At 43.2% G+C, this 27506-nt stretch overlaps 1 protein-coding gene across 2 annotated transcripts in view; it reads left to right on the plus strand.

Moving 5' to 3' along the window:
* PLEKHA1 (pleckstrin homology domain containing, family A (phosphoinositide binding specific) member 1) overlaps window positions 1–6538 on the plus strand; it is a 51957-nt gene extending 45419 nt beyond the window's left edge. The window contains exons 9-12 of one of the 2 annotated variants that reach the window (XM_006831424.1): window positions 937–1000; window positions 2780–2869; window positions 4739–4886; window positions 6053–6538. In XM_006831424.1, the coding sequence (XP_006831487.1) occupies window positions 937–1000; window positions 2780–2869; window positions 4739–4846 (262 nt within the window). In that variant the 3' untranslated portion in view covers window positions 4847–4886; window positions 6053–6538. The remainder of the gene's footprint in view (window positions 1–936; window positions 1001–2779; window positions 2870–4738; window positions 4887–6052) is intronic. The other variant, XM_006831423.1, reaches the window with a different exon arrangement.
* Window positions 6539–27506: the final 20968 nt, after the last annotated feature.

A 27506-nucleotide genomic window follows, 5' to 3' on the forward strand; every position in this document is an offset into this window, starting at 1 on the left:
TCTGACTTGCTCTCTGCCACAACTTTGAACCGTGCTTACAGATTCTATGTTCAGTGTTGGTTCTGTCATTTTTGTCTCTTTATAATTGCATATGTTTGAATTTTCAAAACCCTTAGATAAAATAATTGATTTTATTTGAAAGCTAGAAAATTAGGAAATAGACCCTTTAACTTACTGATCCAAAGGGAAACGCCTCATATAGCAGCTTATAATTGTACTGTCAGATACGGTGGCACTTAACAAGCACTGATAAATATCACGTCTGATGCTACGTGCTGTTGAGCTGGTTCTGACACAAAGCGGTCCAGTCCTGCTCCATACGCAGAATCGTAGCTATGTTACATCCCCCCTGTAACAGCTCATCTTGTTGAGAAGCGTCTTTTTCACCGACCCTGTACTTTAGCACGTGTGATCCCTTCCTGGGCCCTCCTAGTAGCGCAGCTACAATATATGAGGCAGAGTTTCACTGTTCTCATTTCTAAGGAGTATTCTGGTCAGACTTCCTCCAAACAGGTTTGTATGTTCTGACATTCCATGGTATATAGTCAGTGTTCCTCACCAATACCGTCATTTAAATGTATCCAATCTTCCTCAGGCTTCCTTACTCATTTCCCAGCTTTGCACTCATGTGAGGCAATTGAAAATACCATGGCTGGGTTAGGCACAGCTTAGGCCCCAAGGTGACATCTTTGCTTTTGATACTTTTAAGAGGTCTTTTGTAGCAGATTTGCCCAAAATGTATACATTGTTTGAATTCTTGAATCTTGCTTCCATGAATGTAAATACAGATTTAACTCTAATCCAAAAGTTCAAAGTAAATTGAAGAATAGATAAATTTGGTTTTGTTAATCACCTTTAATATTTGGATGCATACTTGGTAAATAAGTAAAACGTCAACCAACTGCTGTTTAAGTACAACTGTGTAATTTTTTGCAGTGACATTATGATGAGGGACAACCTCTTTGAAATTGTCACGACGTCTCGAACTTTCTACGTGCAGGTAAGATACTTATTTGGAGATGATAGATCCTCCTAACAAGAAATGATTAATTGTAGAGGTAAAATAGAACCATAAGCAAGCCTGTTGTTTATGAACTTTAAGGAATGTGTTAACTGTCTTTCTCCAACTTGCTGAAAGGTTGTGTAGGGTTAGGGGATGAGCATGTTCTTTGCTCAGAGTTAATGACATAGAGCTAACTAATGTTTGGAAGAAGGGAAATGCATTCTCAACTTAGATGCTAAGTATGTACCGTTAAGTTGGATTATTTTTGCACAAATTTTAGATTTTTATTTTCTGTTTTTAACAGTTGTTTATTTTGGTAGCTTTATTATAACAAACAATGACTTAAACAGAATTTAGAAGAGACAGTAGATCTTAAGTTTCCTGTATCTTAAGTTTAAAATATGCTTTTTGATGAGCACATTGGATTCATTAGATGGAAAGATTTTTTTCAAAGCATTTATTTTAAAATTTTAAATGCTGTATATGCTTACAAGGAGCTGTAGTAGCACAATGGTTGCGACTCAGGCTATTAACCTCAAGGTCAGCAGTTCTAAAATACCAGCAGTTCTGCGGGAGAAAGATGAGGCTTTCTGTTCCCATACAGATTCACAACCTTAGAAATCCTACATTGGGTCGCTATGAGTCAGAGCCAACTCCACGGCACAGACCTGCCACCACCACCACCATGTATGCGTACACAGAACATAGGAAAAATAGAGAGAAAGATAACTTATGAAGCCTCCATAACACACATTCAAGCACCACTCTTCTTGTGCTTCTTTTGTTACGGCCGATCCTCTAACAAGTGGGCTTGTACTGAGTGTACTGTGGTATCTTAGATGTCGTCAAGAATTCCCCAAAAACCTGCTAGCACTCCAGCACAGTTGGTTGTATGCACAGTCCACAATTCAACTGTGTCTTCATCACTGTCTCTGAGCAGCCACTCACCTTGTTTCAGATGTTCACTAAGATACACTGTGGTGGTAAGCATCTGTGTAGGCAAAAGTTATCTGAATTTTTTATTTCTTTAGGGTACATTTCTAGCTAGAGAGAAACCTTTTTTACTTCTTTATTTTCCTCCATTGCTTTCTAGAACTATGTTCCTGTTTAATAACAATGACGGTATACACTTCCCTTTTGCCTAAATTGAGTCTTTCCTCTTAAAAAGTCTGTGTTAATCTCATGGGTTAAAAAATGTGATCTTGTATATCTGTACAATTTCTGGCCATCTTTATTCTAGAATATAGAAGCAAGCAGTGTATGTCTGCATCTGCATCCCTTCCAGGGCCTCGTTTAACTGGATTTGTGTTAAAGTAAAGTTGTAACTTCACATTGGAAGGCAGGTCTTGACAGAGAAATGTAATATTTTGAAATATGACTACCGATCCTTCCTTAAAGATTCAAGGTGCTCCCAGAAATTGTTTCTAGACAGTACGGTTGAAAGTGATGGCAGCCTGGCTCTTTATGACGCTGTGGAACTTAGAGCTGGGGCTGAAAGTAGAAGCCCTTCCTTTGACGCTCTCTCCTTGTTTTCTCTTGAGAAGTATTCCTCATGGATACTTTTTGATAGGTCCAGTACTGAAATGGTAAGTGTCCAGCTTCTGTGTGTGATCACTTACCTTGCAGGACCTTGTTTTCAGAAGTGATCTCTAAACTTTTTTTTGGAAGCCATGGCCTTGGATTGATGATTTGGGTGGCACTGTAAGCTGGGTTTGTAGCTACAGCAGCTACGCCTCTGAGGCAGAGCTGGCAGACTGAACCCTCTCCTTTCTTTAGGCTGACAGCCCTGAGGAGATGCACAGTTGGATTAAAGCCGTGTCTGGAGCCATCGTCGCACAGCGGGGACCCGGCCGGTCAGCAGCGTCTGTATGTGTCCTGCTCTCTGGAGTGATAACACCCTTGGGTCCCCCACCCTGGAGTTTTTTTCCTTCCTCTGACCCTAATCCTCCTGGTTGCTCTCTGTACTGAGATGTATTTGCATGCTGTCTTTCTTACCAGTTGGACTTGCCAAGAAGAATGCATTTCTAATTTACTGCTTACTTGTAGTGTTCTGTATACGTAACTTTCTGTGCATTGTATTGTCTTCAGTGCACAAACAGAGCAACTAAATTTTGAACGTTTCCTTGCTTTGATTTAGGGACTCTCCCTAGTCATTAGGTCTAGATTTAGTAAAACTTCATCGAGTCCGAGTCTGCTGCGATGCGGCCTGATCATGTTGGCCACCTTTCCTCACAGCATTGCACGTGTTTGTGAACATCCCGTCCCCTCTTTAGTCCACACATCTCAGTGAGGTTGGGTTTTGATTTTTTTTTTTTTGAAAGGGGAGGGGGCTGACTAGCGCCATTAGCCCGGTGATCACCTAGATGTATGCATAGTTTCTAGTGCTCAAAGTCAGCATTTTCTGTTTCAGGTTTTCCGTCTTGTGTCCGTGTAGGGTAGTTTAAAAGCCTGCCTCCTTTTACTGCCCCAGTTTCTTTGTGCTGCCAGGAGAATTGCAGTTCAGAGTAAATATTCTCAGAATAGTCAGAAAAATGTTTTGCTTTTATTTATTTTTATGGTGTCCGAGTACATCACAGGAGTAAGATTTAGCTTTGCAGTAGTAGTCTCTCCTCCAAAAACAGGAATTCTTATTGGGGAATGAAAGCTTCTAAGTTGTTTGAGATCCAAGTATGTGTCTCTGAATGTCCATTCAGGCAAATCCAACTAACTGCATTTATATCATGTGGTCCCATAAGGTTTTGTTTTTGTTTTTTAAGGAAAACCAATTCTTCTTTTGTTTATTTTTTCCCTTAATAGTTTATAAGCCCCAAACCCAGACTCTGGAGGACTGGCCTCTGGGTGGGGTATAAATGAGGTGGCCAGGTATCAGGTGCCCCTCAGGTGGGCAGAGAGCAGGCAGGGTGGGCACTCTGCTCCCTCCCTACTTGCTTCCTCTTATTCTGCTCTTGCCGGGGGACTTCCTCTGGCCTCTACCAGCAGCAGTGACAAGGACAACCAGAAGCTGGTTCTCTCAAGGTCTTCTTAAGGTGTTCACACAGTGTCCAAACCACATCATACCCTGTTTCACAGAACGTACCTTGGGCATCAAGCAACACATACCTGGATAGGTAGCACTTTTGTCTGCAGAATATAGTCTGCATGTAGCAAGATGTCTTTATTGTCTAAATTTATTATAAAGCTAGATTTGCTGAACTTCTGAAATTTTTCCTGGTCGTGATAATGTATATGGACTCCTGATGTGGCTCAGTAGGATCAGCACTGGACTGTGCGCCACAAGGTCAGCAGTTCAGTCCCACCAACCACTTCTTAGAAACCCTATATAGGGTCGCTGTGAGTTGGAACCGATTGGATGGTACTTAACAACAACAGTGTTGTATAAATATAATTTCCTGGTAACAATACTTAGAAATCAGTAGCTAGAAATCCATTTTTCTCCTGACTTAATTGTTTCAGTCACACTCCTATACTCTAGGAGAGTATCTAAGAAGTCCCTTTCCTAGGTGTTAATTTTGTAACTGCCTGTGTTTCTTGTGGCCTTATCAGCAGTCAAGTATGAGACTTTCTCTAAAAACAGTGTCTGCTGGGAAGAGGAAACGCTGGAAGAGGGCATTTGTGTATTGTGCTTTGTGGTGGGGCAAATGGGGCTTCCGAGCTGTGACTATCGGCAAACTTGCTCTTCTCCTCCCTCTCCCCAGTCTAGGTAACCTCTAATCTTAGCTTTGCACTGTGTTCCAGGTGCGGCAGGCCAGAAGGCTGTCGAACCCTTGTATTCAGAGGTACACATCCAGCACGAGTGAACGCAGCACGCACGTGGGCGCTCAGGCAAACGTGCCTTCTTACTAGAGGGCCGGACTCACTCACTGCTCACAACCCGTCCTGTCAAGTTGAGTTAACCCAGCTGCTGTTTGCAGTTACCGTACTGACCTTGTCCACACTAACTGTCCTTCCGCATCAGTCATCATGTTGGATCTGTGTATTAAAGGGGAAAAAACGATGCAACTTCTCAAATTGAAGAAGTCATCACACCATCTTTTCAAAATTCGTGTACTGAATTACCAGTTAAGATTTCTATGTTTTATGTATTTTGAAGTGTTTTTTTATATATGTGTGTGTATATACACACACACATGTATGTATATATATATACATACACAACACTTGAAACGCACCTTTGCTCTGGCAGTACGCGCGAACTTACGCATGCCTCTGCATTGGGTCAGCTGTGCGTTTCTGTCATTGGCATTTAAAATCTCAGGTGAACTTTAACCTCTGATGGGAATTGACAGTTTGGGTCATTTGTAGTAGTCAAAGCACCTTCTATTATAATGAACACAGGGTGCTGGAACTGTGCATTGGGGATGGCCCTGTTTCAGGGTACCTTCAGATTTGATCTAGTTAGCAGCATACTGAAATTGATATTCTAAATTCATAATTCTCTACTGCCGTTTTTCAAGACTGTTAACTAAGTACGCTTTGTTACCTTTAAAATCTGGAACCATATGAGTATATGATGTATTCAAAACTAAGTAAGTGAAATCAAATAAAAAGTAAAAGAAAAAAAAGTGCTTTTATTGGTTATAGTGCGATTGAGAGAAGCAGGAACTTCAGCATTTGTCTGCTTATCAAAGCAAATATCATTTTGACATTTTGCATTTTTATTTTTCTAAAGCATGTGGGATAAGGCCCAGTATTGATTTATAATGTACCCTTTACATGAAATATCAGTTTAGTTCAGTGGCCATTGGAAACGAGTCCAGTGTAGACTGGTTGGGTTGAGTCTTCAGAGTGACATTCGCTGCCAGATTCAGCTCTGGTGACAGAACTGGTTTCCTTGTGGAAGTGTTGTTGGCTGTCATCGCTTTAAACTCACCCCTAAAACTGCTTTGCTTGGGGAGGAGCCGGCCTGTCGATGCCACCACCGCTCATGCTTCTGCTTGGTGTGCGCCTGTGTGTCTTGCGTGTCTGTTTTTCAGAGAATCAAGTCTCGCGCTGACCTACTAACCTTGTCATTCATGGTTGACTCTGTCTGACCCCCACTCCTCTTTGCAGGAGCATTCCACCTGCCCTGCAGAGTCCACACATGCTCTCCGGCCCCCCCGTGCCTCCTCCGCAGCCCCCTCACATTCCACGGCCACTCGCAGCAGCTCTCTGGTCTCAAGCTTTGCCGTGGAGAAACGAGGAATTTACGAGTCTCTTGCCAAGGTCAAGCCAGGGAACTTCAAGATGCAGACTGTCTCTCCAAGAGAACCAGCTTCCAAAGTGACTGAGCATGCTCTGTTGAACCCTCCCAGTAAAAACGGTCCTCAGGAAAAAGATGGCGGCCCCGTGGACTTGGATGATGCAAGCCTCCCAGTCAGCGACGTGTGAAGATGGAATCGTGGCGCCTGCCTGCCTCATCCGTCCCTTCGTTCCCTCTATGGAGGCTTCTCGCCAAAGATGCTAAAGGGTGAAATGGTTTTTAATGCACATGTTATACTGCCTCTTAAATGCTCTCTATCTAAGTTGATCAATCAAGACTCTTAGGGAGTGGCCAAATGCAGTGCGCTTCGTTCTACGCAAAAGCAAAAAAACCATAGTGACTCATTCCCAGCTGTCTGAACAGCTGTGGGTTCCCTTGTGGGTGATAAAAATGTGCGTGTGAGATTTTCCTTTCTTAGTGAACTGGACAATGTAAATGGTTAACAACATGAAACATTAAAAATGCTTATTAAACATTTGGTCCTTTTAAAAATGCTACTATGACCTTCTTCTAAATGTGTGGTATTTCCACACTGTTAGGTTGATGAATAATGTTGAATGGAATAATATCAGACTAGGATATCCAAACTTACGATGTCACTGGTACTGTGAAATGTATTAGACTGCAGTGCAGAATGTAACCATTTTTGATGCCAGGGATCTCCAGGTGAGTGGTCAGCTTTGCATAGAGAATGTAATTGGACTCTGGTAGGGGACTGGTAGAAGTCCCGGGGTGGCACTGTGGGATAAAGCACTGGACCACAAGGTCAGCGGCTCAGACTCACCAGCTGCTCCTTGGAAACCCTATACAGGGTCACTGTGAGTCGAACCGAGTTAACAACATTGAACAAAACAACAAAAAAGGTGGACTGGTGTGTGGCTTGTATTGTTGATTTGAAAACACTTCATCAGGATTTGTAAAAGTCAGAGCTTTCTTCAATGAAAACTGTGATTTGGTGTGAAATTTTAGGGAGATGTGATTTTTCTGTAACTAGCTCTGGTTTCTATATTTGGATCAGAGAAAGGCCTCGAGTTAATATGTAAAGACGGTTTATATGTAAAGCCTTTACCCTGCACTGTGCCCTCCGAGTTTTGTCCAAAACCTTGATCCAAGTGCCTGTGTTTTTTCATTTTGTTTAGGGATGTTGTAAGATTGTTGTGCTCAGAAGTCATACGTGGTTGGTTGTAAACACTGGGATAATTTTATTAGTTCAGTAGTGTGGTTTCATGCATTCAGGAGGAAAGCATTTTACAGTAGGACATCGGATGCTGGCATTCTGCTGCCTGTGCAATAAGTATGTTTGAAAGAAACTAATGTCCTCAAATCTTAATCTCTTTGTGGGCTGTGGTAACTGTCAGTGCCTCCTGAAAGAGTTGTTGATTTGGGGGCTGAATAACAGATCCGTTTGAGCAAGCACCGTGTTTGCAGCTCTGGCTTCACCATCGGCGTTGAGAAGACAGTCTTGAATTTGACATGCTGCGATTTCTAGTTTGTTTTTTTTTTGCCATTTCACAGTTTTGTTTTTTAATTCGTACTTATCACCGCTTCTCCATTTCATTTTCTAGGTCAACTTCTTGTTGGGGAGAGAGAGACATTTCCCCTTCCTACAGTGCTGGAGTCCAGAGGTTTAATATCTGTCAGTGCCAGAAATCACGTACAGAATGCACCACCCAACTTTTTTTATTCATAAGCTAATATTTCTTGAAGTTGTAGTTAGAATTTTCCTCTCCTGCAGTTATTATCTGAAACAATTAGAATCTAAGGAATCTAAGTAGTTACCAATTTTGCGAATCCATCTGTAACAAGGGCTCTTTTGGAAGTCCTCTTTCCACAAAGATGTCGTAAGAAATGCTCCGTAGTCACTTTGTACCAGTCAGGGGCAGAACCATTGTCTGTGGTACTGCCTTCCCGTTGCATGTTCATTTTAGGATCTTTAGGTGTTTTTAATGTCATATACTTCCCAGCAGCAACAGATGAGCTCTTTGGGGACCTTTCCTAGAACTGCCCGTATCTCCAACAGCATAGGGAACTGTTGTGGTGGTTCTCAGAGCCTCCTAATACGGATCTTAATACAGTTCTAACTCGGTGACAATCATTATTTCATTATTTTAAAACTTACACCAGCTTGTAAATAATGTCACATCTGAATTGTCCAAACAATGGCTTGGGTTACCTTATTACGGTGGACTGCCTTTTTCTCTGTATGAAACTTGTCTTCCAGGACGGGGTCCTGCGGGTCCTCCCAGGGTTTGTCCTTACGTCTGTGGTCTTTCTGTGTCCAACTGGTTGAACACGGTAATGACTTGAGAATAAACCACTCAGAGTTCATCTAACTTCTCGTTGGGTTTGGAACAAGGAACTAGAACAAGTCCCGAAGGTCTTGGGTTAATTGACTTGAATTTACAGATGTCAGGAGAAACCAGTATTTGGTCATCTTAGGAAGCATGGTGGTGGTTTTAGGTCCTGTTGAGTCAGTTCCAACTCAGCAAACACTGCCCAGTCCTGGACCGTCCTCTCTGTCGCTGCCACTGTGTCAGTCCATCTTTTTTTTTAATTAAATGTTTTTATTTTGCATTGAGTGAAAGTTTACAGGGCACATCATCAGCTGTCAGTCCATCTTGCAAAGCGTCTTCCTCTTTCTCACTGACCCTCTTCTTGGCCATGCATAATATTCTTCTCCAGGAACTGGTCCCTCCCAGTGACAGGTCCAAAGTTTCACCATCCTGGCTCTAAGAAGCATTCTGACTGATTTTCTTCCAGGACAGATTTGTTCGTTCGTCTGGTAGTCCATGGTTTATTCTTCACTAACACCATAGTAGAATGATTAAGGAACTTCAAAGGTGTGGATCGTTGAGCCATACCGTTATGTGAAAGTATATAAGGAAAGATGATTTTAAAGCAAAAAGCTTGCTTATTTTACGTAATTAAAAAGAAAAGAAGTTCTCAAAGACAAAATGAAATACGAAGCACAACTTGAGTCGTCTGGACTGCATGCAGCTTGGTTGTTGGCTAGACTGACACGGGAGTCAGGCCTCATGCAGAGGCCGTTGGTCCCCAGAGGACGCTGGAGAGCCAAACTCCCCTCCTGGGTGAGAGACTTCCTGAAAAGCAATCATTAGTAACAAGCTGTGTCTGCTGGTGCACACCTTACGTGTTCCAGAGCCCACTGCAGTGCCCAGTACCCAGTTAGAGTTCAAGTCCTGCTTGGATGAGGGATTAAGATGAGGTGCTTCAAAAAGATTGTGAAAAATGGAATGGAAAGATAATGGAATGTTTCCGTGAACTTTTTCTTTTTGCAGTCCCCCACCCTACCCATCCCTGCACATAATGTCCAACTTTACACTTTGGAGAAAAGTGTACCCATGTTTACTTTGGAATTCTGTGGTGGTCTCACTACACAGAAACGTTGGGTGTTTTTAGATGACTTCTTTCGTGCCATGTGCTGTCCCCGTTGTCAGATTCTACTGTTTGCCATTGCTTCTTCCCCTGTCCTCTGAACACAGCTAAGGTCAACGGAACCTCTGTCCTCTCACCGAGACCATTACATGTAGGGTACGCTGGTACCTTTATCCTTCAGTGCTCAGCACTGACTCAACGTGGACATCTTGATCTGTTCCTTTTTTTTTTTTTATTTAGCCAAAGCTGAGTGACATCTTGAAGACCAGCCAATCCAAGCCCTTATCAGTTCTAGTGAAAAAAAATCGAGTGCCCATAACAAAGGGTACCTGAATAGCACCATGGGGCAAAGTATCGACAAAGCAGGTACAACAGTAATCTCAGGAAGATCAGCACAAGACTGACCCCAAGAGGTAGAGACATTTCAAAGGCCCGACTTAAGAGCTATGTTGTTAGGTGCCTTTGTGTTTGTATGACTCATAGTGACCTTATGCTCGACAGAATGAAGCATTGCCCAGTCCTGCTCCAATCTCACAATTGTTGTTACACTTGAGCCCAGTGCTGCATCCACTGTGCCAGTCCAGCTCATTGGGGGTCTTCGTCTTTTCACTGACCCTCCACTTTATCGAGCATGATGCCCTTCTTCAGGTACCGGTCCTTCCTGATACACAATATGTCCAAAGTATGAAAGAGAAGGTCTCCACATCCTGGCTTATAAGGAGCATTCTGGTTGTACTTCTTCCAACACAGATTGATTTGTTCTTCTGGCAGTCCATGGTACTTTTAATGTTCTCATCCTACATCATAACTCAAAAGTACCAGTTCTTCTAAGGTCTTCCTTATTCACTGTCCAACTTTCACATGTCTATGAGGCTATTGAAAATACCATGGCTTGGGTCAGGCACAACTTAGTCCTCAAACTGACATCTTTGCTCTTGAACACTTTAAGGAGGTCTTGTACAGCAGATTTGCCCAATGCAATACGTCATTTGATTTCCTGAGTGTTGATGGGAGTCTACTGTACAGTGGTGGACTTTTTCTTATGCTCTTCTACAAAGATATGTTATTGATATATAATCATTTAGGGAGTCCTGGTGTGGCACTGTAGGATAAGGACTGGACTACAAACCTCAAAGGTCAGCAGTTCAAACTCACCAGCTACACATACAGCTCTCCAATCATGGAAAAGGTGTTGTGTTAAAGTAAGACTAAATAAGACCCGAACACCACCCAAACCTCCTCAGATTCTCTAGTACGGTGAGAAACAAATAGCTAAGCTTTGCCATTCATTAACTTGCCCCATGGTTCCATTCAAGCCCCCTTCTTTCTGCCATCTCAATTTCTTTTCACTAGGACTAATGTCCTGGTGTGTCATGCTGTAGGATCAGCAATGGACTGCTAACTGCAAGGTCGGCGGTTCAAACTCACCAGCGGCTCCTTAGAAACCCTATACAGCCTTGCTGAGTCGGAACCAACTCGATGGTACACCACCACCAATGACAAGGGCTGGAGGATCAGCACTGGACTGCTACCCACCAGTTGCTCCTTGGAAACCCTATGTTGTAGTGTCTCTCAAGTCAGAACTGACTCAACAGCACTTAACAACAAAATGACAAGGGCATGGACTGGCTGATCTTTAAGACGTCGTTCAGCTTTTGTAAACCGTTTGTGTGTATGCATATGTTTGTATGTATGACTGTAGGTGTGCATGTATATGTGTGTGAGTGTGCCTGTGTGTATACATGAGTGTGTATATGGGCTTATGTGTATACTGCATGTTTATGTATGCATGTGTGTACATGTGAATTGTGTGTGCATGTATGTATGAGTGTTTACATGTGTATTGTGAGTGTGTATATGTGTGTGTACAAGTATGTGTGTATGTGTGTGTATATGTTAGATGATTTTAAACTAGGAACTCTAGGCCTCGATTCAACTCACTCTGCCATCCCTCACTTTAGGCAGTTTAAAATATATATATATTTAAAGAATTTTAAACATTCCTTAAAAGAAATTGGATTGATAAAGGATTTCTCTTAAACTTTGGTAATTTTTATTAACCAGTACAACTTCTTGCCCCTTGAATGTAATTTTATCTTTTGTGTTTTAAGTAAGAAACTCTAAATGAGAAAGTTCTAAACTTCGTCACTGCAACAAAAAGATTCCTTTTTACCTTTCCCTTTCCTGTTCTCTGCAGTGCAAGAATTTTCTTGAAGTGATGCTGGTGCCTTTATCAAAAAGTTCTGCTAAGAGTTAGCAGGGAAAGAAGTAACCACTTACAAAGGCACTGTGACATTTCTGACTGGCACCAGGCTGCCTGAGACCGCCTCGGCTTTAGGAGGGTTTTTTGTCCATATCCCACTGCTACTGAATGGGTTCAGACTTAGAGCAGCCCTGGGTGGACTTCGGAGGCTTCAATCTTTACAGAAGCAGAAAGCCTCCTCTTCCTCCCTCAGCGTTGCTGGGGGTTTCAAGTGCTGACCTGGTGGTTAACAGTCCACTTGGCACTGCAGGGAAATATAGCCCAAAACACTATCATCAAGTCAATTCTGACTCATAGTGACCCTATATACCAGGGTGGGAAACCTTTATTCTGCCAAAATTTATAACATCACTCAGGGGCCATACGAAATGATCAACTTAAAAAAATTAGCTTGTTATATTTGGTCAAACATGAATTAACTCACCCCTAATGTGATGGCTCTGGTAGCGTAGTGATTACGAATTGGGCTGCTAATCTCAAGGTTAGCAGTTTGAAACTGCCAGCTGTTCTGTGGGAGAAAGATGAGGCTTTCTGCTCCCTTAAAGATCTATAGCCTCAGAAACAACTCCACGGCATATAACAACAACAATGTGATGGCTGGAACCGCAGTTGCCTTGGCAGGGCCAGACCAAAATGATTTTACCTTAATACGGCCCATCAGCTGGTCATTCCCCACCCCTGCTGTATGGGGTTTCTGAGGCTGAAAATGAAAATCTTCATGGAAGCAGAAAGCCTTTTCTTTCTCCCACAGTGACTGGTGGATTTGAACTGCTGACCTTGGGATTAACAACCCACTGCTTCTTCTAAAGCACCAACCCAGGCAGTCCTACATGATTTGGTATTTTCAAATGATTTGGTATTTTCAGCTATCTTCCATTGTTTTAAAATTGATGAACATGTATTTTTTTCAAGATATTTAAAGCATGGCTAAATTGAAGTTACCTTTACAGTTTTGATTGATGAAATCGTAGTATTCCATTGTGTGACTTTTAAAGTGAATATTGCCTCCTTACCACAATCTATTTAAAGAACTCTGGTGGTGCCATGGGTTAACAGCAAGAGCAGCTGTTCAAGCCTACCAGTAGCTCCTTGGGGGACAACTGAGATGGTCTGCTCCTGTAAAGGTTTCTAACCTCGGGAGGCCTGGGGTCAGTCCTGTTCAATGTCACAGGGCTGCTGGGAGTCAGGACCCAACTTCATGGTAGGGGTGTGGTGCTTATTGGCCATGGAGTCAGTTCTGACTCATAGCGACCCTGCACAGGGTTTCCGAGGCTGTACTTCTGTATGGAGCAGAAAGCCTCATCTTCCTCCCACGGAACAGCTGGTAGTTTTGAACTGCTGACCATGAGATTAGCAACCCAACTCAACCACTACACTACCAGAGCTCCTTAGTTGTTGTGAAATGCTGTTGAGTCGACTCCAACCCATAGTGACCCTGTATAGGGTTTCCAAGGAGCAGCTGGTGAGCTTGAACCACCAACCGCAAACCTTGCAGTTCAAACAGCTTTGCAGTCTGACGCATTAACCCACAGCGCCACACCAGAGCTCCTTGGTGGTGGTGGTGGTGGTTATGTGCCATGAGTTACAGCGACCCTGTGCAAGGTTTCCGAGGCTGTAAATCTTTACGGGAGCAGAATGCCTCTTCTTTCTCCCTCAGAGCAGCTGGTAGTTTCGAACTGCTGACCTTTAAGGTTTGCAGCCTGATTCGTAACCACTACGCTACCAGAGCTCCTTAGAGTGCTGTAGTTGGTAGGATATATTCATGTGGGAATAGTGCCACCTTCTGGATACCTCTCATTGCCAAATTTAAGGTAATTAGGGGTCGATCTCAATTTTAAGCCATGACTTCTGGTGTGGCACTGTGGATCAGTACTGGGCTATGAACCACAAGGTCAGCACTTCAAACCCACCAGCTGCTTCTTGGAAACCCTATATGGGGTCACTGTGAGTCGGAACCTACTCGACAGCACTTAAAAACAGTGGCTCAAGGTCGCAGTTGGAAACTTACCAGCTGTTCCACATGAGAAAGCTGAGGCTTTCTGCTCCCATAAAGTTTACAGCCTCAGAAGCACTATAATTGGGATCTGTATTTTCCTTTCTGTATAGTTTTTTGTCAGTTTTGTTCATCAGTGTTATACCAGCTTCATAGAAAAAACTCAGGTTTCTACTTTTAAGCTATTGTGAAGCAGCTTTAAAAACTGGAATGGAGTCCTCTTTGTAGACTTGTGGGCTGTCTCCGTGAAACCCTCAGGACTTGGTATTCTTGAAGTAATAATGCCTTTGATCATTTCCTCTGTGAAATGGTATATTTAGGGTTTCTATCTTTTCTCAGGTCAATTTGAATGTTCAAATGTATTTACATATGCTGTTATTATGTGCCACTGATTCAATTCCAACTACTAGAGACCCTGTGTCTCTGGTAGCGTAGTGGTTACAAATCGGGCTGCGAACCACAAGGTCAGCGGTTCGAAACTACCAGCTGTTCCGTGGGAGAAAGATGAGGCATTCTGCTCCCGTGAAGATTTACAGCCTCGGAAACCCTGTGCAGGGTCGCTATGAGTCGGAACCGACTCCACGGCACATAACAACAACAACAACAGAGACCCTGTGTAGGGTTTCCAAGGAGTGACTGGTGGGTTTGAACCACTGACTTTGAGGTTAGTACTTATCCTGCAGTGCCCCACTGAGCAAAATATAACGACCCTATTTAAAGAGAAACGAGTCCTGATAGGCACTGGACTGCTAACTGCAAGTTCAGTAGTTCAAACCTACGAGCTGCTCTGTGGGAGACTGATTCTGCTTCCGTTAAGATTTATAGCTATAAATTGTGGTTGTGATGAGTAGGAATCGACTCGGTGATTGTGAGTTCGGTTTGGTTTGGTTTGATTTTTAAAGAGAGGAGTCAATGGCTCATGCAAAGATAACATACTCGATTGCTAACCAAAAGGTTTAAAGTTCAAATCCACCAGAAGCACCTTGAAATATAAACCTGGCAATCTGCTACCAAAAAATCAGCCATTGAAAACCGAGTGGAGCACAGCTCTTCTCTGCTACCCACGAGGTCATCAGGAGCCGCAGCTGCGCCAGTGGCAACTTTATTTTATTTTACTTTTTAAAGAGAAACATTCTTGCAGACCCCACTTTCTCTACAACTCAAAACATCTGACGTGCTGTGAAGATTTTGTTGACATGGAATGTTGTAGTATCATGACTTATCTGCACCATAGTGATCGCATACAAACACGGCATAGGAGTGTAGTGGTAGTGGTCAGGGTTACGGCAGCCATCTAATAATTTTATAATCTTATTCTTTTTTTTAAGTTTTTATTGTGAATTGTATGATAGTTTACATGAGAGAACATTAGCTTTACATTCATCCTATCGTATATCGTTTCATTGCAATGATTACAATCCCCTCCATGCATCATCAACCAAAGGTCACACCCTGCAAACCTGCCCCCTGTCCATCAGCACACAGCCCCTCTCCCTCCCAGAGTCCAGAGTCCCCAGCTGCTCCATCTCTCCACGTCATCATCTCTGGCATCACGGCTTCTCTGGATAGGGTCCCAGGGACCTCTGCTCTTCTCCCTTGATGGTCCCAGGGACCTCCGCTCCTGGACTACAAAATCAACCACTCCCCTCCTTTTGTTAAAAAATGTCTACCTTTACATTTCCAACACTCAAAGTCAGTCCTGATAGCAATTATTCACTATCAAACCACAAGAGTCTTACCTCCATCTCCTTTCATCAGCCCCTATAATGATCTTAAAGTGTCTTTTTAAAGATGTAACAATTGAGTGAGATGAGAGAGAAAAGAGGAAGGGCTGGTTGGCCCAAAGTTTGGGGACACTTGGGAACTCCTGAGCCCATGAACACTGATCTAGCCACTGGGGACTAGAGCTGAGAGTGAAGTGTCCAACTGATATGAAGTAGGGGGAGGCATGCAAGAATGCCCAAACTTGCAGATAGTGCCCGACTGACCTAGCTTGGATGGCTTGATGATCAGAACTCAATGAGAGGAAGATAAAGATGTTTGATACAGAAAGCAAATGTAAATTGCTACAATTTGATGAACTTGACCTTTGCCTATGGATGTATTTTCTCAAAATACCAACTGAGAGGGACAAAGTCTTCACATCAAGAATCAAGCCTGTCTCCAATGTACACAGGGTTGATAAGGACAGGCAACTTAGACATTGGCTACCTAAAATGGGGGGAGGGGAGGACTACAGAGGCACAAAGTGGCTGGCTTACAAGTTTTCAAGAGAGAGTTTAGTTTCAGAGTGTGCATGGGAAGGTAGAAATCCCAATGAATAGTTTTCATTTTTGTCTAGATGGATCTGGTGAAAGGAGATGGGGATAGGATTCATTTGATTCAATAGTAATTGTTATCATGACTAATTATAATTCTCACAACTGAAAAGGTAGAGGCTGTATAACAAAAAGAGAGGAACAGTTAACCTTAGATTCCAGGACCCTAGGGCCATAAAGAGAGAAGAGCATGATTTGAACATGGAATCCTAATCAGAGAAGCAGCGACGCCAGAGATGGAGGCAGAGATGATGGCATGGAGAGAGAGAGAGCAGCTGAGGACTCTAGACTCATGGAAAGAGAAAGGCTGTGTGCTGGCAGCCGGGAGACAGGCTTCCAGAATGTGCCCTTTGGTTGTTAAATGATTATATATTCCTGAGTGTTTTTGTGTACATTAAAAAAAAAAAGGAAATAGAAGCAAGTGTAGTTAACTGATGTTGCATGGAGGGGGTTGTAATCATTGCAACAAAACAAAATATAATAGGTTGAGTGCAAAACCAATGTTCCCTCATGTAAACTATCACTCAATTCACAATTAAAACTTTGAAAAAAAAATTCTTTAACACAAAAGCCAATAGATTATATATACACACATACATAACAATTGAAATGTAAAATATAAGTGGCCATCTAAGGTGCAACTATTGGTCTGTCCCCATCGGGAGTAAAGAAGAATGAAGAAAAGTGAAGACCCATAGAAACAGTGAGCCCAGTGGAGAATGGACCACCTGAACACCAGCCTCCATGACCCTTGAGACCAGAATTAGGCAGTGCCCAGCTACCACTACCAAATACTCTGCATGGGAGAAAAATGTGGAGCAAAACTCAGTCATAAGAAGCACCAGGCTTTCAGGTTGGATAAGACTAGTGGAACCTCCAAGACTATGGCCTTTAGCCACCCTTCAGAAGTGGACCTGAACGTCCTCCTGAGGACCCGTTTTCAGCTGAACAACAGATAGTCTCTAAGGGGAATAATAATTTTAGGGAAGTACACACCCCTTAGAATAATCAATCATTTGAGATCAGAAGGTCAGCATTGACCCAAAGGCAAAGTTCAGGAGGGCTAGGAAGGAAGAAGGAATGGAAACAGGAAACGCAGGGAGGAAGTGGAATGGATGAGTGATGTTATAGTTGTGGGAATTGCCATCAATGAGATGAAACAAAATGTGTATGAATCGTTGAATGGAAAACTGATTTGCTCTATAAACTTTTGCTCAATTCACACTACAACACATTTTTTTAAAAATGTAAAATGCATAATTTGTCATGAAGAACCTGTGATTCCTGTAGACCATGGCCAAGTTCCTCTTTTGAGAAACAGAATGAATGGAGTTCAGACATCTTAGCTTATTTGCGAGCTTCCATATTCAGCTTCTCTGCATTCCTGTTCGACGGGCCCTCCCATGGTTCCCAGCTTCCCCACCTCCCTGCCATTTTTCTTGCTGGTCCTTCTTCCTAGAGTTCCTAAGAATCTTTGCCTTTTAAGTTCCTCCATCCTTCTGTTCTCAGTAACTTGCAACTTTCTCTTTGAGATGTTGAAAACGCTTTCTCATCTTTGCCCCTGCACAAGTCATGGTGACCCCAAAATATCTGATTCTGTTCTCCCTTCTCCCTTCCAATGCTAAAACTCAATTTTATTAATGGGAACTTGAATCTCGTGTGAGCATTTGTCCTTAAATTCTGGACCGATTAAATTGGTTTTCTCTTCAACTGCAGTCCCTTTTATTAAAAGCCTAATAACTTAAAAATTTGGAAGAGATTAGAAATGGAAACAGACCAAATCTATGTAAGATAAGCTTAACGGAGAAGTAAATAAGCTTTGAAGCAAATTCAAACAGAATCTAGAGGAAATGGTCCCTCTCAAAGGATGGGACTGGTTTAACAGGTATTCCAGCTCTTGTACAGTTGTGGGTCCCCTTCAGACTGATGACACTGTTTTACAGAAATTTCAGGGTTCCCAAGAATGAATCCTAAGGAGCTCTGGTAGCGTAGTGGTTACGAATCGGGCTGCGAACCTTAAGGTCAGCGGTTCGAAACTACCAGCTGCTCCGTGGGAGAAAGATCATCAGGCTTTCTACTCCCGTAAAGATCTACACCCTCGGAAACCCTGTACAGTGTCGCTATGGGTCGAAACCGACTTGACGGCACTTAACAACAACAACAACAAAGAATGAATCCTAGTGGTCTCCTAAGACCAGCCACAATAATATCTGGGAATTTGCTAGAAATGTAAATGACCAGATGCCACCCTAGTCCTACTGAACCACAGTCTCTGGGGTTGGGCCAGTAATCTGTATGTTAGTCACCCCTCTGGTTTGATACTTGATACCCATTCAAGTTTGAGATCCACTGTCCCAATTACATGCATCTGTATTGCGTGTAACAAATTCATTTCTGTCCTGTGTATCTTCTTATACAGCATCCTTAGCAGAACTAAGAACACAACTCACAACTACTGAGGAGACTCCGACTCTTAGTCACACTGTTACAGGGTTTCCGAGAGTGCCACTCTTTATAGGGACAGGAAGCGTCATCTGTGGTGCCACTGGTGGGTTTGAACGGCTGATTTTGCTGTTAGCAATCCAGTGTTTCTCCTACAGTTCTGTGGTTTAGATGAGGAGCTGTTCAATAAGACTGCATGCAAGGATCAGCTCTGACTGTTTAAACTCCAAGTTGGAATAAAACGTTTTCTTTCCTTGGGGGTCTTCTCTATGTTGTTGGATACTGCCAAGTTCATTTCAACTTAGCAGCCTTATGTGACAGTAGAATTGCCCCCATAAGGCTTCTTGAGTGGAATCTTAAGCCAATCAGCAGGTCTTTCTCCCTTGGAGCTGCTGGATGGTTTTGAATTGCCAACATTGCAGCTAGCAGATGATCGCTAAACCTCCATCTTCAATATGGTGGTGGTGGTGGGCCTTCAAGTCAGTTCTGCCTCATAGTGACCCTATACAGGATTTCTGAGGCTATAAATCTTTGCAGGAGCAGAAATCCTTATCATTTTCCCACTGATTCAAAGTGCTGACCTGGAGCTACCAGCGTTCTTTCCATTTTCTCTACTTCGTTAGGTGCCGTCTAGTTGGTTCCAACTCATAGCAACCCTGTATAGAGTTTCTGAGGAGCAGCTGTTAAGTTTGAACTGCCGACCTTGTGGTCCTCAGTCCAGTGCTGACCGCTGATCCTACAGCGCCACACCAAGAACTCTTGAGTTTTCTGGCAATAAGACAAAGATGTCTTTCAGAGACCATCTGTGGTAATCGAGTGGCTTTATAAATATATATTTAGGTTCCCTTCTAGTCACTGATTTTTTTGGTTTATCTATGTCATGTGCCAGTATCAAACTGTCTTGATTATCAACTTATATGGTGATGTCCAAACACCACTTGAACAGATACACTGGGAGTTTCCAGGAACCCATAGAGGTTTCAAGGTCATTTTCTGGTGTGAGGAAACAAGTTCTGGCTTCTAGATCCTAGGAAGGTGCAAATGGAAAACAAGAAGGGAGGGGAAAAGCTATGGCCATATAAGAGGAACAATGGATGAATCTGGTTTGGAAGAAGCACAGCTGGATTGTGCCTTCAGTGTGAAGGTGGTGAGACTTTGTGTCTCCTTCTTTGGACATGTCATCAGGAGGGACCAGTCCCTGAAGAAAGAGACTGGTAAAGTAGAGAGAAAAAGAGGAAGATCTTTGGAGAAACGTCGATACTGACAAACACTCAAGAAATCCAGTCGGTACTCAATTTTAGTGAAAGATTTTCTTTATTTGAAAATTGGATGTCTAACCCAGTAGACAAGGGCAGACGTGCATGCCACATGGCTGGCCTGCAAACAGTTTTATTCCCCTGTCTAGAAAAAGCCCCTTCTCCAGTTCCCCTTTTTCTGGGTACTATGGAGTTTACAATCTACCCCGAACTTCCCATTTTCCCTCCCACTAGTTCCACAGTCTAGCCTGGATGGCACCCATGGTCTTAATGACCCCATGGTCTTAATGACTGTATTCTTATTAAAAGTTCCTAGTCCTGGAACAAATTTCTTTCTTCACTTCCCCCAATACATCCTGCTCACATACCCCTGGGTGTGAATCAACAACCTTTGTCTGGTCTAGCAATCTCGTGCGCCCTGTATTCCTGAAGATGGACCATTTTGAGAATTTCTCACAGTCTTCCACAAGATGGGTGACACAGTGGCTGCATCAGTGGGCTCAAATATAACAATAGTGAGGATGACAGGACCAGGCAGTGTTTTCCTCTCTTGTACATAATAGCACTGCAATGAGTCAGAATGGATTCAACTGCACCTAACAACAACATATACTAAGAGCTTTTAAATCTGTGTCTAGTATATGATTTGTTGAAAGTTCAAGTCATGATCTGCTTTGTAGACTTTTACCGAATTCACAATAAAAAGTTAAATATATATGTGTGTGTGTATGTGTGTGTTTAGTTGTACTCAAATTCACTGCTTTCAAGTTGGTTCTGACTCATGGTGACCCTGTAGAGGGTTTCCGAGGCTGTAAATATTTACAGGAACAGAAAACCTCATCTTTCTCCTGGAGAGCTTCTAGTGGTTTTGGACTGCCGACCTTGTGACTAGCAGTCCAGTGCTTATTGTACAGCACCATCAGGGTTTAGGAGACCAAAAAAACCATAGTTTGTTCTCACTTTTCAATGTCAGAAACTAGATTTGGAACAGTATTTTATAATCATTAGTAAGTACTAAGCACTTAGTAGATGTTCAAAGGTATGTCTGATACGCAGGCCAGCAGGAATGGCATTTAAAAGTCAATGGGGAGATGCTGAACTCAGGGCTTGGGCAGATTGACGTCCCTTAAAGACAAGGAGTGACCAAGGGTAGTTCATGTGTATAACCATTTTGAAAACGGAATAAAATAATTCAGCACTGCTTGAGACATCCCTGTCCTTACTAGCCCCCAACACACATCCTCCCTCTCACCTTGTTGGTATTATTAATATTAATAGTCACCTAAGCTAAGCACGGAGCTCTGGTAGCGTAGTGGTTACGAATCGGGCTGCTAACCTCAGGGTCAGCAGTTTGAAACTACCTTCGGGGGGGGGAAAGATGAGGCTTTCTGCTTCCGTAAAGATTTACAGCCTCAGAAACCCTCTACAGGGTCACTATGAGTCGGAACCGACTCCACGGCACATAACAACCACAACAACAGACTAAGCACTGAATCCTGGTGTGGCGCTGTTGGTTAATGTGCTAGACTGCAAAGGCCGCTTTGAACCAGGAGGCCTGTGGTTCAAGTTCACCAGCTGCTCCTTGGAAACCCTATACGGGGTCACTATGGGTCGGAATCTGACTGAACGGCACTTAACAACAACAACAAAAGGATAAGCACTAGACTTCTAACCTCAAGGTCAGAGATTTAAACTCACCAGCTGCTGCTTGGTGTTAAGCACTGCTGACTCAGTTCTGACCTTGGGTTTCCAAGGCTGCAAATCTTTATGGGAATAGAAATCCTCATCTTTCTCCCGTGGAACCACTGGTAGTTTCAAACTGCTGACCTGAGGTTAGCAGCCCGATTCACAACCATTACGCTACCAGAGCTCCTTACCAGCAGCTGCTTGAAACCCTATATAGGGTCACTATGAGTCAGAACAGACTCTACCACACTTAACAGCCACAGGCTTGAAGCCTAGGCCCTTTCCTGTGACTTCTAAAAGAGTAACTGCCCCAGACACACAGGCACCACCCCTTTATTGGGGGTGTCCTGGGAGCTGGCTTCTTGACAAGGGAACTTTCTCGGTTTATCTGAGACGTTTGCAAATTGGACTTAATTGCCAGGGGCATGGGACCTAAACTGTGAGGTGATAGTAAGATCAAGGCCAGTGTTGGGAGGCTCTGCTTCAAGAACAGGCTCCGGTGGGTAGCTTGGTGTGTCCACAGAAGGAAAAAAAAAGTCATTATTGCCTTTATCCTTTCTCCCTTATGTTTGCCTGCCTCCCCAGTACTAATGCAAGTACAAAAAATAAACTGGGCTATCCCATTTGTCTTCTGGTTAGATTATAATTCTAGGGTAGGATGAAGTGGATCTTTCATTGACACTGTCTTCTTATTGTATTTGGAAACTGACTACATCTTTCACAAATGTTTTAAAAACTGTAAATATATGGAAGCAACTTTGTCTAACTACAGGTCTTGCAAACTTCTTGGAGTGCTGGTGTGGCGCTGCTGGTTAATGTGCTGGACTGCAGGGTCAATTTGAACCACAAGGTTGGTGGTTCAAGCTCACCAGTCGCTCCTTGGAAACCTCATACAGGGTCGTTGTTGAGTTTGAACCGACTTGATATCACTTAACAACAACATCAACTAAATTGTTGGCAAAAAATTATTTTGAAAGGTAAATGAGCAAAACCAACAATTCTAAACCTGCATCTCTTACAAAGCAGACCCAGGCAAGCACCTGTCTTTGAAGGATTGTCAAGTAAACATGCTCCTCCCCCACAAAAATAAATAAAAAGAAGCAGAAAAGACCCATGGGCCTTTTACCAACACTGAACCACTCTTAGCATTCAGGCTTTGCTCCTTCCTGGTCCCAGTCTGAGTATTTTACTTTCCTAAGCTATCAGCAGTAAAAACACTTTCATCTCCTGATTTTCTTGCTTAATGTAGAAGTATTGTCTTGGATTGGTATTTGATTTCCTTTCTGCTCCCAAACCAGGGAAGTTCTGCCAAGAGTGAGGGTTTCCTGAATTCCCCTTGAAGGATCACAGGGCTTGGGTTTCGTCTGAAGGATCAAAGGGGTTGGGTCTGGTTTTCCTGGTCTTTCAAACATCAGATTATTGCCCGCCCCCTGCCCCTCTTCTTTCCAGTGCTGGTAAAAATGCCAGAGACTGTCCTTCTGGCTGTTTTCTGAAAGTGGGGGTTGATTCTTTTTTAAAGAAATACCAAAACCAAGTCTATGCCATAGTGTCTTGTCCATAGGACAAAGTAGAACTGCGCCAAAGGGTTTCCAGAGCTGTTAATCTTTATGAAAGCAAACTGCCTCTTTCTCCCAAGGAGTGCCTGGTTAGGCAATCTGTCAGTTTCAGCCCAACACTTAACCTAGTGCTCCTTCTAAAGGAATAGCGTTAATGGGAAATATTGGAAGTCAATGTGGGGAAGGACACATACTCACACTGCTACCATCGAGGTGGCAAGGGCTGTGGCAGAGGATGGAGCTGGAGCTGGGAGGCTGTCCCAGTGGAAAAATACCTGGGCTGTGATCCATCCGGGATAATGCACTGTTGGTGCCACACCACAGCCTGTTTCAGAGAGGCCAACTGCTAACGGTCACATCCAAAGGAACCGAGTGTAGGGGAAGTCAGTGACAACTGAGACCAGATACATGACTTCAGTGTTGTGCTTGGTTTCTGGAAGCATCTGTCTCCATCTCGGCCAATGTCACATGTGTGCCTATGTGTGGCTGGCACTGTATGGGCACATTGGCCAAGTCAGCCTTTCCTTCTAGGCAGTTCCAACCTACTGGGGGAGGACACCAGGGTGGTCCATTGGAAACAACTTGGCTGCTTAATAAGGGTTGTGAGTGAGACGAATGAGTTAGCCAAGGCCACAGGATTTTAGACCTAGACAGGTCCTGTGAGAAATGCTGCCTGTGGACACCCCGTATAGTGTCTCGGCTCCTTTTGGTAACTGCTGGGTCGGAACAGACGCCACGGTACTTAACAACAACAAGGACCTAACCCCGATGGGTCTCTGGAGAGAGAACTGGGAGGGACCACCTTATCCCATATGAGGTCACCAATGGGTTATCATGAGTGTTACCAACGAACACTCAAGAAATCCAATTTGTACTCACTATAGTGAGAGTGAGACTTTATTAGTCAATTTTGCAAAATCGGGCACCCATGTCCAGAAGACAAGATGAACCAGAGCGCCAAACAATTGCTTCACAAGCATTTTATGCCCTAGCTCGCTGGTCTCTCCCCTGGTTCCTCATTGGCTGAGTACTATGGGGTGAACAGTCTTCCCAGTCATCACCTGTTTCCCTTTTATGGTCACACCTTTATTTCAAAGTTTCTATTTCCTGACTAGGTTCCCTCCCTGCTTCCTCCAGTTGTGTTCTACTCAGTTAATGACTTCCTGGTCTTTTGTTTTCTTTATTCCTGAGGATGGATCTGTTTGGGATTTATTCCTCACAGCACTGCATGGCTAACGCTAACACAGGAGCAAGCTGGGTAAACCCCACCTGATCAACACCCACCAGGGTCATCCTCCCATGTCTCCATCCTTCATTACCAGCAGTTTCTGTGGCATTTCCTCTCTGACCTTCAAAACCACCAAGTATCAGCCATTGGCTCAACTTGGCTCAACATCCCACACTTCCGACCAGCCAGCTCCTCTTCTCCTCCTAGTCCTCTAGGGGTGGGGCACTCTGTCCACCATCAACTGTCCTTGCAGCTTCCTCTGTCCACCAGCCACCCAAAGCTGATTCCACAGGAATTAGGACTCTGTCCTTACAACAGTGAATTCACCACCCTGAGCCAAGACAGAATCCCATCATCCCTGTGGGTTCATTCATTCTCTTTGATGACTCACAAAATTCAAAGAGATTATTGTTGTAGAATCAGCACTGGACAGCGAACTACAGGATCAGCAGTTCAAACCCACCAAGTGCTCCTTGGAAACCCTATACAGGGTAACCACGAGTTGGCACTTAACAACAATAACAATATACAAGTACACATAGCCAGAAAGGGTACAAGCAGGATCTGGAAGCATTCCCAGGGACATGCCACCCCCTATTGTACACCGATGTTCTCACCAACCTGGGAAGCCCCCAAGAAAGTAATCCTAGGTTCATAATCCCTTAGTCATTGGGACCACAATGCATATGGATGATTGGAGACTTAATGCATAGTTAAGATCTGATGGGTCCAGTCAATGAATATGCATGCCGGCCTAATGCCTCCTCCCTTCCTGAAGTTAACCTCTGTATCTCTGGCTACTTTGGAAAATAAAACAACTTAATAACTCAGGCTGTTTTCAGAAGCCCCAAACAACAGGCTGAACCCAGTTCTTTGTTCCACACCTGGCTATCAAATACCTTGATGACTTAAATGTGTGCTCACCTAGTATCCACACAGTGAGACCACCTGTCCATGGTTGTCAGCCTTGTGCCCACTGAGATCCCTGGGGAAGCCCTTAAAACAAGATACAGTAGGGACACTGGATCCTGGCTCTAGCTAGAATTTTCAATTCCTTCAAAGTTTTTCTGCTTTAATTTGTTTCAAAACAAGTTTTAGGTTTAGAGAAAGGTTGCACAAATAGTACAAAACTCCCATTTATCCTTAACCCAGATTCCCCAAAAGTGGGCTTCTAGCACACTGGCATCACCTGGTCTCTGAAACACTGAGGAAGAGTTGTAGACATCACAGATGATGAATTGACCTAACAATGGATTACAGAAATCATCAAACAATACCATTAGTATCACACGCTAGTAAAAGTTTGTTGAAGATCATTTAAAAATGGCTGCAACAGTACATTGACAGGGAACTGTCAGAAATTCAAGCTGACTTCAGAAGAAGATATGGAATGAGGGATATCATTGTTGGAGTCAAATGGATCTTGGCTGAAAGCAGACACGTGTGCTTTATTGACTATACAAAGGCTTTGGACTGTGTGGATCATGACAAACTATGGATAGTACCTCGAAGAATGGATATTCTGGAATAGTTAATTGTGCTCATGAGGAACCTGTACATATACCCAAAGGCAGTCTTTCAAACAGAACTTGGACATACTGACTGGTTTAAAATCAAGAAAGTTGTGTGCCAGGCTTATATTCTTTCACCATATATATTTAATCTGTATGCTGAGCAAATAATCTGAAACTGAATTATATGAAGAAAAACATGGCATCAGGATTGGAGGAAGACCCATTAGCAACTTGTGATATGCAGATGACACAACCTTGCTTGCTGTAAAGCTGAAAGGATTTAAAATACTTACTGATGAAGATCAAGGAACATAGCTTACAGTATGGATGGCACCTCAATGTAAAGAAAACAAAAATCATTACAACGGGACCAATAAATAACATCGTGATAAATGGAGAAAAGATTAAAGTTGTCAAAGACTTCCTTTTGCTTGGATCCACAATCAACACTCATGGAAGCAGCAATCAAGTGATCAAAAGATGTATTGCATGAGCCAAATCTGCTGCAAAAGACTTCATTATAGGGTTCAAGAGCAAAGATAGCAGTTTGCGGACTAAGGTGTGCCTAACTGAAGCCATAGTATTTTCAGTAGCCTTAAGGAGCTCTGGTAGCGTAGTGGTTACGAATCGGGCTGCGAACCTTAAGGTCAGCGGTTCGAAACTACCAGCCGCTCCGCGGGAGAAAGATGAGGCTTTCTACTCCCGTAAGGATTTATACCCTCGGAAACCCTGTACAGGGTCGCTATGGGTCGGAACCGACTCGATGGCACTTAACAACAACAACAACAACATATGCATGTGAAAGTTGGACAATGATTAAGGAAAACCTTAGAAGAATTGATGCATTTGAGGTATGGTGTTAAATATTGAAGATACCATGGACTGCCAGAAGAACAAACAAATCTGTGTTGGAAGAAGTACAGTCAGAGTGCTCCTTAGAAGCCAGGATGACCAGACTTCATCTCTCATACTTCGGACATGTTATTAGGAGGGACCAGTCTCTGGAGAAGGACATCATGTTTGGTAGAGTAGAGAATCAGCGAAAAAGAGGAAGACCGCCCAATGAGACGGATGGGCACAGTGGCAGCAGCAGTAGGCTCAAGCTTAACAAAAATTGTGAGGATGGCCCGGGACTGGACAGTGTTTTGTTCTGTTGTGCACAGGAACACTATGAGTCAGAACTGACTCGACAGCACACAACAATTGTATCAAAATCTATATTACCTACAAAAAATTTTTTTCACTTTATTCAAAATGGCTTCATCATTACAGAAAGCACATGGTTTCAACAACAACAAAAAAATCAAAGCCAAAAATAATTCCATTTTGAAAGGGTTAAACCAGAGTGTGATGCATCACAGGTAACCCACTAAAGAGACACAAAGACAGAAAGGAATCTTATCCTTTTTTTTAGCAGCTTGAATACAACTCATTGTGTTTTGGAAGTGCTAATCACACCTCCACCCCACATGAGAGGGCCCCTGAACAGTCAGCACAGGAAAGCTAGAGTTTCCATATGGTTTGTTATAGGAAAGAGGCTTATGAGCACAAATGGGGAGGGATAAATGCATAGCTTTCCTCCTGTCTCCCCAAACAAAGACTTTGTCGTTGT

The sequence above is a fragment of the Chrysochloris asiatica genome, unplaced genomic scaffold (genome assembly GCF_000296735.1).
Source record: "Chrysochloris asiatica unplaced genomic scaffold, ChrAsi1.0 scaffold00003, whole genome shotgun sequence".
Classification (NCBI taxonomy): domain Eukaryota; kingdom Metazoa; phylum Chordata; class Mammalia; order Afrosoricida; family Chrysochloridae; genus Chrysochloris; species Chrysochloris asiatica.